Below are 15,478 nucleotides of genomic sequence, written 5' to 3'. Positions count from 1 at the left end.
TCCATACAAAAGTGTTGGGGAGTTCCTATTCATTGCCAGTTGTAACTTTATTACCAGGATTAAATGATGTTGGCAATTAACTGACAGGCTTACATATGTTCGCCTTCAATTTAATGACTTAATCCACATGATAATATATATACCAAGATTTGTCCAGTTATACATATTTAATAATTGGAACTTATTCCTGTAAGTTGGAGCTCATTTGTAGTCTGATTATGCGAGAGGAGAATTGTCAACCACACAAAAAGTCCCCTACCCATTAACAATCTCTGAATGCACCTTTTCCAACGTCTTTTCAATAGGCGAATGACCGTAATTAACAATGCACTTGCTGAAGCACCTCCCGAGAGAATGAACAAACCTGTAAAGGGACCAGGTCCGATTCTTCGGGAAACAGTCTCATCGGATGTTGAACTTGAACAAATTGAAAAGGAGAGCATATCTTCCTCCATTTGCTGCAATTCCCCTGCCTCTTTAAGATTAAGAATCGCCTCTGACATGTCTGAAGCCAGTGCTGAACCCCTTGGAAACACCTATAATTCGCAAGGTGAATAACAAAATTAATGGTATTCTTATAACCCAAAAGCCAAAAGTAAACCACCTGACAGCTTGGACGATGACCAAGAAAGGCCAACTATAAAAGCAGTACTGTTAAAATGAACTGAAGGCATGGTGGAGATTACAAATCCAAAATTGCCTAGATTGTAGTCTGGTCCCGACTTTGTAAAGGCCGTACAGTATTTTGCAAGGAAAACTTTGGCGTCAGGTGTTAATAAGAATGCAGCCTTTATCTTTCCGCTTGATAAAGCTTTTGCACAGTCATCATCTGAGGTGATGTTTCTTATATTCTTCCGCTTGAATCCCAAACTTTTTACTAAATATGAGACGGTGAAAGGATTCCCATCACTAGCGATAGCAGCATTTGTCTTCTTGAGAGAATCAACGTTTATGTCAGATGGCTCAGCTTGCGAACTTGTTACTATAGAACTAAGGATTGCAGTAAAGGTCGTTGTGACAATCAGGATCAGGATCAGCCATGAAACAAGCACATAAATGGACAATATGGTCCTGGGTCCTGCAAATCAAAGATTTTACTCTTTAGCAACTGCTATTGATTGGTATAAATAATTGAATATTAATGATGTCATTGTACTATTTTATTAGAGTTCCAACTTCCAACTTCAAGTATAATATGCTCGATTAGTTATTTATGAAGCTGATGCAGATAAGTATGTATGATCATATTCTTACTGTGCTCGTTGAGCAGGAAAGCTACAGGGAAGCAGATGACAGCTCCAACTTGTCTAGAAGGCATTTCGTTGCGGTCTCTATGTTCAATTAAGCAGATAGCAAAACCAGTGAAGATAGTCATAGCTGACATTATAAGCCACATTTCTCGAGTAAAGGGGCTCATGAACCACAAAATATCCTTCAATTCATTGGTTTTTTTCTTTACCACCATCACCAATTGAAGTTCAGCATAGGGCTGCGAGAATTCTACATGATGAGACCTTTCTGCTGTAATTACTATTCCACCGAGAGCTGCATGAAATGTCTTCACTACCACATACAAAATCTCATCAGTCCTACGTTCAAAGATTATCTTTTCTTTTCAGGACTAAAAATAAGAAAAGCTGGAAAGAGGACGAAACTAACCTTGAGAGCAACTTTCTCCACCAATTGATCACAAGTGCCATGAAACGGGACCAGTTTGTAAGTGAAGCGGTTGGGCAGAACTGCAACAGCTGCTTTAAAAACATCGATGGACAATCCTTTCAAATGTGGTTCCTTGTGGTTCTGGTCATGACTTACGCTCGCTAACATCCTGAAAGTTGATCTTACCAATACTGCGACCGTTAAAACTCTAAAACGCTGCAGAGACGTTGAAAATGATAAAGTGGCAGTCATTTGAAAATGCCCACTGATACCCTGCCTTAGGTGACTTGTTAAATCAAGTGAAACGATGTCCAATCCACTAATTTTGTAAGTGGAAGAAGATTTTCCCCGCTGGTAGAAGCTAATCAGTTTAACAATTTCCTGAATGGTTTTGTATATATAATGAGTCATGTACGTCGATGAAGAAACTGTTTCTGGTATTACTTGAGATAGTTTACATAGACCACAATGTATCGTTGTTCTCGTTTTCCAGGCGCCCATTTTAGCTGTCAATGTAGCTTCATAACTTGATATTGTGCAAAAAATGGTCAAGGCATCGTGATTCCAATTGTTGATGGTTAAACAATAGTCTGCATTTAAATAATAAATAATTGAATAACTTAAATCATGTTTAATGGGCAGATATCAAGCCGCTTCCAAAATTGAAGTTGGAATGATGAATAACTTATAAGAAAGAAAAGTACCATTTAGGTTTGTTGGAGTAATATTCCCATGCCAATCGTAGTAGGTTAATTGGATTTGAGGTCCATCCGGGATTATGGGTATAGAACTCAGTGTATGAATCTTCTCAATGCCTTTCTCTTCTCCGTAGCTTCTAATTCTTACCTCACTGCAATCTAATGACGGTAATAACAGTAAAGAGTAACAAATTGCTTAGCAAATATTCTACCCATTTTGAACCTAAAGCTTAAGCTCAGATACAACTTTAAGATGCGACATTTAGTACATCAAGAATTCGAATATTAATACTAAAATGATAACGGATTTGAGTCAAAGTAAGTTTTTATTTGTTTCGAATCTCATTTAAAATCTCATTCGATTTTATATCTATAATAATTAAATCCGATCTGATTTGATAATTTTTTAAATATTTGAATCCGACTTGAACTGATACGACATTATATAAAATTGTATTTGATTTGATTTGATTTGATCTAAAATTAATAAAATATTATTTTTAATATAAATAAATTAAATAAATATAAAATATACATATATAATTAAATAATTAAATAAATAAATTTTTTTATATATATCAAATCAAATCAAAATGAATTTACCTAAAATTCGATCCGATCCGAAATTTAATTAAAAAATCGATCATTAAAAATTGAATCAAATCAAAACTCATCTAATATAAATTGAATTACCGTCTGTAATTAATACTTATAGCCTTTCTCCTATTCCCAATTGCAGCCTCCTGTGTACTAAAAATATTCTACCCTTTCCCTCCTGGCACCAGTAGATAATTTTCTTTCCTCTCCGTATTTAAATTTTGAAACTCTGTAATTGATTTGATTTCTGGTTCAACTAAAGCTCCTTTGAAATATTTGGACTTTTGACACTTTTCTTATTTAAGCTAGAGCTGCAAGATTGTACCTCAAAATTTTTATCCATGCTTCACCTCACACTTATCACTGGTTGGGTTTTTACCATTATCATATTCTTTTTCCTACAGTATTTAGATGATGATAGAAATATTAAAGTTCTGATAGTTATTCCTTGCACTAAAAACGAAACATATCCATACCTGCCCGTTCCTCCAGAGTAGAATTCTCGTGCAAACGTTGGAACATTAAAACCATCTGATCAGGACCGATACTTATGCTGCAAACCACCTGTCCGTCCTCGCCCATCTTCTTGGCAACTTTCTTTCCTCCGTTAGATTGAGCACTGGAACCGCGATGTAGGAGTCCACTGACAGAACCAAAGAATTTACTGTCTTCATCTCTTCCCTCAGTGCAATCTAACGACGATAACAACAGCAAAGGAGTGGCACAGAGAATAGACAAAATTCTTAGCCATTTCTTCATGCCTCCGCCCGGCCGGCTCCAGGTCGCTTAAGATTTTCTCTTATTCACTGACTTGCCTCTGTTAACTATTAGGTATTTGAAAAAAAAAAAAAAACTCATCCCGGAATCCACTTTTTTCATTTTTAAGTCAACAACGAACTTTCTTCGCGGGATCATAGCCTCAAAAAAATCAAGTAAATAATGATAGCGAACGTGTATATTATTATTTCCTTTTGAAGAAAATGTCAGGTTGAGTAGGAGTTAGTTTTACTATATAAATTTATGTATATATTGTAGCAACAGGTCACCATGCCCTGCCTGCAGTGCTCTGGAAAACATGCAATATATGCTTTATACGTAAAAAAAAAAAAAAAAATTATCATAATAATACGTAATGCGCATCATATTATTGAAAAGATCTACTGCTACAAAAAAAAAAAAAAAAAGTTGAGTATATATAAAAGAAGAAAAGGCTCTTTCAAAAAAAAAAAAAAAAAGGCTTTCCCATAGAACTAAAGAAAAAGGCCTTCGCAAGAGATAAAATTTTCGTGACTAAGAAAAGGCCTATGAGCCCAAATCTCAAAATGGCCTGTTTTGATTAATATAAAGGCCATTTATCCGTTTAAACAAAACGGCTTTGTGCAAAACAGGTTTTGCGAGTAATAGCACTGTCTCTTCCAAACAAAACTTTACACAAAAACAATTAGACTAACACAAGAAATCCTGATAATTGTTGTTAATTTTCTTCCTCTTTCGCTTCTATTCCATCCATCGATCTCTCTTTGGGGTTAGGGTTTCGATACTCCGATTCTCTTCTCAAGGATGTGGCACGAAGCTAAGAGATCAGAGAGGAAAGTCCACGACATGATGGACGCCGCTCGAAAGAGAGCCCAAAGATGAGCCATCTTCTTAGCTAAAAGACGTGGTGATCGTCAACAATCCATTCAAGAAGTTCTCTTGGGAAAGCAAATGCCAGAATTTGATTATATGTTGCTTCACTTTCTTTTTTAGTCTTTCTTAAAGTAAATGATATATATGTCATAAGTCTTCAAAAATAATGGAAGTTGACATTTCCCGTTCCTATTTTGGCTGAAGCTAAATATGATAATTTGTGTATTATTTTATATAAAATATTAAAATTTATGTATTTAAATTATATTTTATATAATAATTATTGTATCATATTGACATAAAAATATAAAATAATTTTTTTAAAATTTTATTAAATTTATATATAATTAATATTAAAATTTTAAATTATATTATTTTTATATTTTATTTTTATATCATATTCATATTATATTACGTATTATATTTTAGATTGTTAGGTTTCCGAAGTTATGCGGTAAGTATATAATATTTCTTGTGTGATACTCTGAATTCAGTTCCTACTTTCTACAAAATATAGCAGATTTCATATACTCCACCGGTGTAAATAAATGCTTACATTAGTAAAATGACAGCTTCATAAATTTCAAACTGCCTGAAGGCTTTGGATACAAAGTTGCAGTCATTGTTTCACCAAAAGGAAAAGAAAAACCAGACTTTTCAACTTTCAAGGCCTTGTTTCTTGGTTTAAATAAAGACAAGCAAGAAATTTGGTTTTTCTTCTGTCAAAGGAAAGCACTTCCAGGTTACAGTTGTTTTGAATAGAGTAAAGGAAGGTAAGAGAGACAGCAAATTGAACAGATTCCCCAATTGGATAGTGGACAGGAGACATTATAAGCCAATCACTTGAACTTGAAGTAAACAATACTGCTACACCTGCACCAATCATGGAGATTCCAAATGGCCATGTGGCAGTATTTTCATATTTTGAAGTCCCACCGTATTATCTTGGGAAGAAATATCTTTGACGCACGTTCATGTTTACTGTGGTGATCATCTGTTGCTACTATAAAATAAAATAAAATATTATCCGCTTCCAACCTCTTCTCCAGTGGAGATGATAATTGGTCTAAAAATATAGTACTTGGTGTATAGATTGTTTTAGCATTTCGCAAATAACCAAGTCTATAAGTCTTTATGATGACTTTTATAGGTGTAAAAATATTGTTTCACTATCATCTTAAGTCCCAGAGTTTTCACGAACATCCCGTTGACTCTGTCTCCATCGATCTTCTGCGATCTCTTAAGCCTACAACAAAACACCTCCTCTCTTCCAATAAGCTCTTCCAAGCTTTAATAACACAGGGTAGCTTTCAAGGTCCAAGCTTCAAAAGCTTGGGAAGCATTAAGTCCTCTCCACACACACACACACACTCACACACACAAAATAACTCCAATACAAATATACAATCCCATATACATCTGTGAATAGCAAGGAACTAATTTAGGGAAATGAACTGAACAAACAGAGATCATATATATTGAATTAAATGCAAGAGATTTGATTTCTTCTATTATAAAGAATAAACATTAAAAAAAAAGAAAGAAAAAGGCAAAGTATGAACAATGTGTTATATATCTAACCTTGAATATCTATCTTCAAACTCAATATATAAAATGCTAACTCCATTCCGATGGGAACCCTCCCGCAGGCAAGCCGCCTTTTTCTTATTGTTCATTGCTCAACGTTCTTTCAATATTCATTGTACCGTCTTTTGGGTGCTTTTTTGTTGTCTTATGCATTTGGTTTTGCTTGAACGTGAATCTTCTTTTTATTTACTATTTTTTCTATCCTTGTCGAAATCTGAGTTGTCATTCCTAGTCTTTGACAGAGACTGCCATTAAAAACGTTTAAAGCATAGTTCGTCCACATTCCTTTGGTCTTTGGAGTATCAAACACAAGAACACAAGCTTCACATTTAACAGGGCTCATGTCAACAATACGGTAACTCATAGCATCTATGCCTACTAATTGGAACTTAACATCAACAATATATGCCACTGAGTAGGTTTCAAAATTGGGGAATGAAAAAGTTCGGTTAAAACTGATACCTTGCAGTGTTCAGATACAATAATTAGTGAGACGTCAACTGGAATATTTATTACACAAACTGAAAAGTAACGCTCCATATGACATGATTTATAATCAAGATAAAAATACTGACAATGACATCAGGCAATAATCTAGATAATTTAAGAAGTTCAACAATTGACATCCCAGCAAGATCTCCAGAGCAATACAATGGCCAGTTTTTAGTATGGTCGGTATCGCCAGTCTGCTCTCGATGGCCTTGCACTCCCAATTGGGTAACCCCACTGCTAAACACAAAATGCATAATACATAAGGACTTAATGAACTCTGTTTCTGAATATACATGATTTTCCCTCCTAAGAATTTGGTTAATTTCAGAATTAGTTCATTTATCTTCTTTGTTTGAAACTGCACCTAAGACCCAAGTTAATTGTTTAGGTTGTTATTTCCAAAAAAAAAATGTATAAACATATATACTCACATCATCAAAAGGCAGGCCTCCATACATTCTACCAAAGGGGCGCATTGGACCACCAAAGCCTCTAAATGGCCCAGTAGGGTTCATCATGAAACTAGGGCCAGCATCATCAACAGGTGTTGCTGAATCTATTGCCACCTGGATAGCAAGATAAGAGTTTAAATCAACACAACTTATGGCATTTTGATTGCATTCTATAAAATGCGCAAAGAATAGAAATTTGAAATAATAACTTAAATAGAGGGACACAAATAAGTGCAGAGGAGCAGGCTTGCCTATAAATGCACACCTTGCCTTCATACCTAGGAAAAATCATGAACTAGATAGGACTAATTAAAATGACTTAACCATTTCAAATTTAGTTATTGCAAGTTGATCTCAAAATCTTTTTTCTTTAAGTGAGATTGTTATCTTTCTCTCTTGGTTTGCTGAGATCTTTTAAAAGTTAATGCCTTGCAAAAGATTTCTTGCAACTGGTCATAACCATGTTTTTGGGATTAAATACACTCCATGATAACCTCAGTGAAAATGGAGTTACAGCATTGATTCACAGCAGTAAAGATAAAAAGTTTTCCAATCGATTCAATGCAGTAAATCATAATGCTCATTTTGGCCCTTGCAGTGGATCATAATTTTTTTTTGCCATTGCAGTAAATCATAATTGAATCCTAAAAATTTCAGAGCATAACCTAAGAACTAGAGTTAATTTCCATAACCAGAAAAAAGGCTATTTTGGCTATGTATAAATAAACATATCATCCAAGAACTTGGCTTGTTTAACATGCTATCATGCACAAACACTCATGAATATGAAGAAAAATTATGAGGCAAGATAAGAACTTGTTTCCATGTACCTGTTGTCCACAGATCTCATGAGACCTACGAGATACTCTGTCTGCAACTCCATCTTCGGCAAAAGTTACAAAACCAAAACCTCTGTGGCCAGATCTCTTGGGGTCCTACATTAAAGGAGCATCCAAACCCTTATAAGCTGCCTTCAATTCATCTCTCATTTGTGAATGATATTTCATCACCTTACCTTAGGAACATAAACATCTATTATACGACCAAATCTACCAAAATACTGGCGAAGATCATCAGCAGTAGCCTCCTGAGGGAGCCTACCAACAAATATCTTTTTGCCCATCCCTCGGCTGGATTCTCCTCCTAGTTCAACATAGAAAAAAATGACAACATGAACAAATGATAATTCCATAAATCAAAGTCTGTGCTAGAGAAGGAACTTACTTCCATACATTGGACCAGGATGGTCATACAAGGTAGGAGCACCAAGTGCAGCATATCTAGTGGCAGCAGAAATGTAAGCATTATATGCACCATATCCCCCCTGTGACATTCTGCCTATTGGTTTGAAGTCATCTTCCTGTTAACATAATATCAAATTAGAGACATTAACCCCACATATTTTGAGTATATAGGTGAAATTACCGGGAAAATACAAAATGAAAACTAAATTGTGGTTTGTCCAGCATTAAAAGATCAAATTAAAACTCTAGGGAGGTAAAACAGGTAATTGTTAAGGCCAAAAAAGAAAAAAACACTGGCAGTGATGCAACTTGCCTTGGGTGTTGCTCGGTCAACTACTACCGTAGAACCTCCCAGTTCATGAGTGTCAGCCATCAGATTCTCCACCGAATCTGTTAAAGTGAATAAGTGTTAACCTTCTTCTCACAGTGAGACATAACAGAAGTGGAGGAAGAGAACCAGTATATAACTAAATTCGAACAAGTAAGAGATGATTCTTAACTGCAAAACTTGGAATTTCAATTGGAAAAACAGATAAGAATATAACTTGTAGCACTGTTATCTCATAAACAACCAAATAAAATAACCCAAAGGTCAAATGCAAGCATGCAAACCAATTGATGCAGAAAATTAACTGAAAGGTACTAAGCCAGGAGCAGGATAAACTGACCTGCACTAGCAAAAGTTATAAAGCCAATTCCACGGTGAGCTTTTGAGAATTGATCCTGCAAAACTCATTCTTAATAATCATCTAAGAAAATTCTAGCAAGAAAGGTACTACATGCAACCATAAGCAGAACACAGACACATGAACAAATATGTGTGTGTGTGTGTGTGGGGAGAGAGAGAGAGAGAGCAAGGGAGTACCTTCGGCATGTATAAATCTGTTATCTCACCATACTCCTCAAAATGACTGTGAAGAAGAACATATTGATTGTTATGTTAATTCCTCACATAGCTGACAAATCAACTCATTATTTGTTCATTACCCTTTGAACATGATTAGTCAGCTCAAACCAACAAAAAAGTGGTTTATTGAGTAGAGTTGACAAATCAAGTTCAAAGAATAAAGTGCAAATAGTAAAAAAGCACTACCATGATTCATATATTGCACTTAATTACCTCCGAAACTCATTATTTGTTCATTACCCTTTGAACATGATTAGTCAGCTCAAACCAACAAAAAAGTGGTTTATTGAGTAGAGTTGACAAATCAAGTTCAAAGAATAAAGTGCAAATAGTAAAAAGGCACTACCATGATTCATATATTGCACTTAATTACCTCCGAAAGGTTGATTCTTCCACTGATAGTGGAATCCTGGCCACAAATATCCTGGTTACTTTCTTTACAGGTGCTCTCATCTCCTCCTGTCAAGTATGATAAAAATGTTATTGGCAATGAATATAAAAGGACTAGTAAACTGATAAAATTTTTCAAAAAAAGATATCTATTAAAGTTTATATAATTAAACCTTTGGAGTAGCTATTTTAACTTCCAGCATTCTCTCCCCAAGAAAATGCTCAGTTGATAGTACATTCTGTAGAAAATGACACACATAGCATAATTTGTTATCACATGGTTTAAAGGTAAGGGAAAGCATGAAAAAAAGAGAGGGAGAAAGAGAGAGAAGGCCAATGGTTACCTTAGCATCATCAGCTGATGCAAATGTTACATAACCAAAACCACGAGATCGGCCTGTGGATCGCTCCTAGATAATAGAAAAAACACATCAATAACCAATGAAAACCACAAAAAATAAAGGAAGAAAGTAAAGAAAAAGAAAGGGAAGTATCCACAAAATTTAGTAGTTCTCAAGCTTGTAACCTATACAAGATGTGATAAACAAACTTTTAGAGAATAAAACTAAAAAAAGGTTCATGCTACAGCTTGGACTATACTTATAGAGTGAATGGTATAATAATTATAGTATGTACCTCTCTGATACATCAGCGACCACCAATTGGAACATATAATTAACATAAACATGCAATTTCAGATATTAAATACGACCCTATTTCTAGCATCAAGATTTCAAAAACCTAGTGACCCCTCAAGCACCTTAGAAAATAAACCTCGGCATCAAAAATGATGCTGCAGCAGAGTTTAGTCCAAGCCTCAAGAATAACGTGCTAACACACAAAGCACATACTGCCACATTATTTTAGATCTTTCTCAGCTCGCAACATCCAGAGCAATGCCCAGTAAAATTATATCTTCAAACTAACGAAACGAAAAATATTTAAAATAACAGCAAAATACTAAAACATGCCAGTTAAGGGAAGGATATTACAAGTTTTTTTTCCATATATAAAGCAATCCTAAGCTAAAACGTAAAGAGATATCCATGAAAGATTATTGAATCTATAAATAAAATAAATGAGAAAAAAGGGTAACCTTCATCACAATACAATCCTCCAAATCACCATATTTACTCATATATTCCCTCAAACCTTCAGTATCCACCTCCCACGGGATTCCCAAAACCTAGGAAAAGAGAATTCATCAAATTCAACAAAATCACAAAAAACCCAGAAATAAAAACCCAATCTTTCACCAAATCAAGAACAGAAAACTAACCACAAGCTTCCGGTCCATGGAGAAAATCGGAGAATTTGAGCTGAGAAATGAAAGTCGTTGAAATCTCTAACACACTCAAAATAAAAGCTCTCACAAATCCTCTCTTAATAAATCTCTCACACTCTGTCTCTTCCTCTTTCTCCTCCTCTTCCTGCACACAATAAGCACACGCTCTTTCTCACACACAATCATCACCAAATACGAAATCAAATTCACCATTTTTTTTGAAAAAAAAAAGTTTATTTTAAAAACAGCTGATCAATTGTAGTAGTAATTGACAAGAACTATAAAAAAAAGTTGTGGTTTTAACTTTTTTCTGGCGCTCACTGACCTGACCAATCCAAAACCCTAAAATTTGCAGAAGAAGATCTCTCTTCCTCTCTCTCTCTCGCTCGCTCCCTCCCCTCGCTCGATCCTGCGGCTTGAGTCGTTAGACGGTATCGTAATTTGGGGAGTGGCCCCGTTCTTTTCCTTTTGTAGCCGACTTGGACTAAATTTTGGATGTTTGCTGACTATCATGGGCCAGATTTAAGTCCAGCACAGAACTAAGCTAAACGAAAATGGGCCCAGAATTAAGGAAATTGGCTTAATAATGGGCTCCATTATTGCCCAAGCTGGTTGTGCAAGTATGAAACTTTTTTTTTAGTATGCTTAATAAAGGTTTTAAACTTCTCAAGTAGAGTTAAAAGATTGATAAATGTATTTTTTCGTGATATTATTAATTTTGTAATGATTTTATATTTAATATATTAATAATGTATAAATTTTATATACTGTTAATAAATCATAAATTACCACATAATTAGTAAGTACATTTAAAAAAATAAAAACCTTAAAATGTAAATAATATAAGTTGACTTCAATTTATTTTTAAGTATTTCTCAACTTTCAATGTTTTTTATTGATGATGTATCAATATATGATTCGTTTATAGTGTATAGAATTTATATATTATTAATGTATCAAATATAATTTTTTTAAATATATCTTAAAAAATTTATATTTGATATACTATAAGTATATAAATTTCATATACTATCAGTGAATAAAATGATACTATATTATTAATGATTGAGCATAAATTTTTACTAGGCATTGAGATAAATACATAAAATTTGATTTTTTAAAAAATAATTTTTATTAATGAAGTGATATCATTTGATTCATTAACAGTGCATCAAATGTTAACTATATCTTAAAAGGGCATGCGTAATCATGGTCAATCAAATTTATGATTTCAAATGAGTTTTAATAAGCTTTACACGTTATAAAATGAAAGGTTTATATTTTAAATGAAAAAATAGTAGTATTTATACTATTTATTTATATTGAAGGGGAAATTTGGATAATGATTCTTTGACCACAGCAATCTTCTCCAAACAATGGCCTAAAGAGGCTGAAATTAAAAGCAATTTGACCACTGTAGTCTAGGTGTGGAACAATCTGGTATGATGGCCAGAACAAGAAATACCTCCAACATGATCATTTCCATTTTATGCTTATAGAAAAGGGAGAAGCCACTTTATTTTGTTGATGCATTGGCTAAAATGTTCGTTAAAAGATACTTAATGGAGTTATATCTTGGCTCTGACTTTTGTTTTTGCTTTCCTGGGATGATTTTCCTGTATTGTTGTTGCTTTTCTGCTGCATACAGTTAAATTGTGTTTGCTTTTACTCTAATCTAATAGCTTTCGAGTTGCCAGGTATAAGCCATTCTATGGATGCTGATCTTCAAGTTGAGGTTGATGATATATTCGACGAGAACTCAATCGAGTTGCATTAACATAGTCTTGGGGATTATGAGCGGATAAACCTGGGAAAGCAAGTCCCCATAACCTAAGCAGCATGAGCATCCAACTTTCTTTATAATCTTTATAATCCGGTCCCTTTATCAATGGTAGAATGAATCCCCTTACTAGTTCCCATAACGCATTTAGGAATATGGGTAGCCATGCAAATTGTGAGATGAAATTCTTGTGGGGTTGTTCCTGAAGTTTCTGCACCACAAAATTAGAATCAATCATTCGATTGTTAAATGATAAAAACTTGAATAAAAGTATAGGAATATAAAGGAGGCTCTGACCTTCCCTTTGTAGCAACTATTGAAGTAAAGGCAGGTCCCAAAGTGCTTGTACAAAAAAGTTATGTCATCTGTAGGGGTTCTAGGAACCACATCATTGCAATAAACATATCTCAAATACCTGAAATCATGATTATGCAGCTGTATTTCCATGAATTCTTTGAACTTCTTGTCACCAACCCTAGGTTGCCCAAATGTATAGACCCCTTCTAATCTATTTAACAACCATGTTTCTTTATGCAATGCAAGAATAGCCGGAAACAGAATGGATAGAGCCCCTCCTAGGCTGTGACCAGTCAACATAAATTTTGTTTCATTGTTTAGCTTCAGTTGTTCTCTCAGCTTCTCCCTTAGGGTATAGTAAGCTAGTGGGCGGCTATTGTCTTGTTCAATATTAAGAGGCCAACCTTTTTCCATAACCAATCCTAAAGCTTTCATAAATCCACCATGGATCTTTCCCATCTCGTCAAGCTCATACCAGGAGAGATCTACATCAGTACTCCAATCATCAGCATTGAAGGGTTCAGTACCTCTGAAGGCTACAACTATCATATCAGTTCTTTTGTCATGAACCATAAAGGCTTGTGTGTTCCTTTTCTTTTGATAATCTGCCAAAAATATGCGGACTATTTTTTGTCAGCATGAAGACTAACCTCCAAGTTCCAAACATAAATTTAATTTGTAAATAATAAAAATATTGTATTGTTAATTTCTTACCATTCCAAAAGTTGTAGTACCCAATTAATTCCATCTGCACCAATTAGTAACCCTTCAAACAAACGTTTTGCTTGGTAGAATGCATAGATAAATGAAAAGATAAAAAATTAAAGAAAGAAAAAATGAAAAAATAATGGAAAAACAAAAATTTTCTTTCATAGAATTGAAAAATGAGAAAAAAAAAAAAAAAAAAAACTTAGGCGGCATTATCTTAGTAATGAATCATTCTCTGCTTCTTCAACGACTGCGACTGTGAGGCCAATAAGAATAGCTTAGGATTCAAGTTTTTAGAATTTTTACCTTCCAGTGATCTCTAACTATTCTTTCAACAAAGGCTCTGTTCTCGTAGGATATTTTAGCAGCCAATGCGCCATAGAATCTGCTATCTCCAGGTTTTATATTCTTGTCTAATTCAACTCGACTGTCTAGACTTCCAATGAATGACAGGAAAACTTCCGATTCTCGTTTGGGCATTATCACCTTACCTGTAAAGCTAATGATCAATCCACATTCTCTAATTTATTTATACTGTAACCATTAAACATTAGCAATTGATCAGTCAAAGGGGCTAATTGTAACCTCGCAAAAGATTAAGCAAAAGCATGAAAATGTTGTGGTTTAATGAGACGAGGTTCACCCACGTTTCAAGCTTTTCTCCGAACCATCTCAGGGGCTTTGCAGCATGGAGCAGGAATTTTTGGGACGAGAGAGATATGAATATAAGCCATTTACGACGAAGATTTTCCCGAAATTTCTCTGGCGGGCACTCCACAAATGCTTTCTTCTCCAGCTCATGGGTCCATGGGAGGCGAAAAAGATCAAAAAGGGTCACTTCGTTTGGCCTCAACACCAAATAATTGCCAGAAAACTTGTGAGACTGAGAAGCCATGGCCTAGGAGAAGAAAGTAAAAGCTCGAGAGGAAGGGTATTACCAGGTTGATTTTATTTTAATTACTATAATTATAACTCAACCGTATTAATGAATTCTCGTGGCTCAGGGTAGATATTGTAGACACGATATGCATTGGTATCTATCCTTAGCTTCATAACTGAGCCAAAGGAAAAGGAAAAGGAAAAAAAAACAGTAAATTTTCTCAAGAATATGCTGCCTCAATACTAATTTATAGAAGCATAAGAACATTTGGCTTAACGATGGATACATATTTTTTCTACTCAAAAAGCCAGTTTGAATTCTCTTTACCAAAAATAGTAAAATATATATATATGAGACATAAAAAAACGATAATGATTATTTTGGCTAGCTCGACAATATATATTTCCTAATGGCTTGTTGCAATGGTTGATTAAATATGTAATAGCCACATAGCTTATACTAACATTTTTGTTTTCCTTAAACAACTATGAGATGAGGGATTCGAATTTTGGCACGTGACGTTAATAATAAAAAATATTTAATGGACCTTCATCACATGTAAATAAAAAATAAAATGACCTATCTCGTGAAGAGATATAAAACATAATAACATAATAAAATTTAAATTATAAACTATATTAAAATATCAAACCTGAAACTATTGCTTATCGGCGGAAAAGTCAAATATGAATATAAAATCCTAGAAAACTCAAAACTTTAGTTGACATACTCTACGCAAGAAAAGTTTTATTAGGTCCTCAAGCATTTGCTAAAAGACTAGGATGGAAAATTGTCGGTTAAGGCACTAGCGTTCACATGAATGCGATTTGGCCTATTAGCTACCGATTAAGAAAGTATTAACAATAATTAAAA

At 34.3% G+C, this 15,478-nt stretch overlaps 3 protein-coding genes across 4 annotated transcripts; all 3 read right to left on the bottom strand.

Moving 5' to 3' along the window:
• Positions 1–164: 164 nt before the first annotated feature.
• LOC111316205 (glutamate receptor 3.2-like) lies at positions 165–4,029 on the bottom strand. The gene is made up of 6 exons (XM_089753932.1): positions 3,431–4,029; positions 2,364–2,516; positions 1,660–2,249; positions 1,255–1,558; positions 687–1,078; positions 165–536 (listed from the first exon to the last, which is right to left on the bottom strand). The coding sequence occupies exons 1-6, from the start codon at positions 3,711–3,713 to the stop codon at positions 168–170; spliced, it is 2,091 nt and encodes a 696-aa protein (XP_089610058.1). The 5' UTR covers positions 3,714–4,029; the 3' UTR covers positions 165–167.
• Positions 4,030–6,598: 2,569 nt separating this feature from the next.
• LOC111317110 (RNA-binding (RRM/RBD/RNP motifs) family protein) lies at positions 6,599–11,378 on the bottom strand. 2 transcript variants are annotated; one of them, XM_089753496.1, is made up of 14 exons: positions 11,266–11,378; positions 10,935–11,085; positions 10,752–10,841; positions 10,000–10,065; positions 9,829–9,894; positions 9,639–9,724; positions 9,224–9,269; positions 9,027–9,081; positions 8,668–8,748; positions 8,339–8,470; positions 8,130–8,257; positions 7,945–8,049; positions 7,094–7,228; positions 6,599–6,899 (listed from the first exon to the last, which is right to left on the bottom strand). In XM_089753496.1, exons 2-14 carry the CDS (start codon positions 10,950–10,952, stop codon positions 6,834–6,836), a joined length of 1,074 nt encoding a protein of 357 aa, XP_089609622.1. In that variant the 5' UTR covers positions 10,953–11,085; positions 11,266–11,378; the 3' UTR covers positions 6,599–6,833. The 2 variants fall into 2 exon arrangements, with proteins under 2 accessions (XP_089609622.1, XP_089609623.1); XM_089753497.1 differs by having other exon boundaries at positions 6,599–6,896.
• Positions 11,379–12,308: 930 nt separating this feature from the next.
• LOC111316449 (triacylglycerol lipase OBL1-like) lies at positions 12,309–14,696 on the bottom strand. Its single transcript, XM_022918397.2, has 5 exons — positions 14,311–14,696; positions 14,032–14,216; positions 13,732–13,765; positions 13,018–13,622; positions 12,309–12,931 (listed from the first exon to the last, which is right to left on the bottom strand). The coding sequence occupies exons 1-5, from the start codon at positions 14,618–14,620 to the stop codon at positions 12,650–12,652; spliced, it is 1,416 nt and encodes a 471-aa protein (XP_022774132.2). The 5' UTR covers positions 14,621–14,696; the 3' UTR covers positions 12,309–12,649.
• Positions 14,697–15,478: the final 782 nt, after the last annotated feature.

Source organism: Durio zibethinus, chromosome 24 (assembly GCF_047325235.1).
Source record: "Durio zibethinus cultivar Kanyao isolate XHJ-2024 chromosome 24, ASM4732523v1, whole genome shotgun sequence".
Lineage (NCBI taxonomy): Eukaryota > Viridiplantae > Streptophyta > Magnoliopsida > Malvales > Malvaceae > Durio > Durio zibethinus.
The sequence above is the reverse complement of the archived record's forward strand: the minus strand, read 5'-3'. Positions and strand labels throughout refer to the sequence as shown.

Bases quoted from the DNA above. Each gene is read 5' to 3' on its own strand.
- LOC111316205 (XM_089753932.1), bottom strand. From the start codon at position 3,713: ATGAAGAAATGGCTAAGAATTTTGTCTATTCTCTGTGCCACTCCTTTG. The intron at 1,079-1,254 runs GTAAGAATATGA...TTTGATTTGCAG, and splicing joins TTTCCTGCTCAACGAGCACA to GACCCAGGACCATATTGTCC. The intron at 537-686 runs GTAATCTCCACC...TGCGAATTATAG, and splicing joins ATCTAGGCAATTTTGGATTT to GTGTTTCCAAGGGGTTCAGC.
- LOC111317110 (XM_089753496.1), bottom strand. The intron at 9,082-9,223 runs GTACTCCCTTGC...TGAGTTTTGCAG, and splicing joins CAGATTTATACATGCCGAAG to GATCAATTCTCAAAAGCTCA. The intron at 8,471-8,667 runs GTTGCATCACTG...GTTAACAGGAAG, and splicing joins CCGAGCAACACCCAAGGCAA to ATGACTTCAAACCAATAGGC.
- LOC111316449 (XM_022918397.2), bottom strand. From the start codon at position 14,620: ATGGCTTCTCAGTCTCACAAGTTTTCTGGCAATTATTTGGTGTTGAGG. The intron at 13,623-13,731 runs GTAAGAAATTAA...TATTTTTGGCAG, and splicing joins GTACTACAACTTTTGGAATG to ATTATCAAAAGAAAAGGAAC. The intron at 12,932-13,017 runs GTCAGAGCCTCC...TTTGTGGTGCAG, and splicing joins ATAGTTGCTACAAAGGGAAG to AAACTTCAGGAACAACCCCA.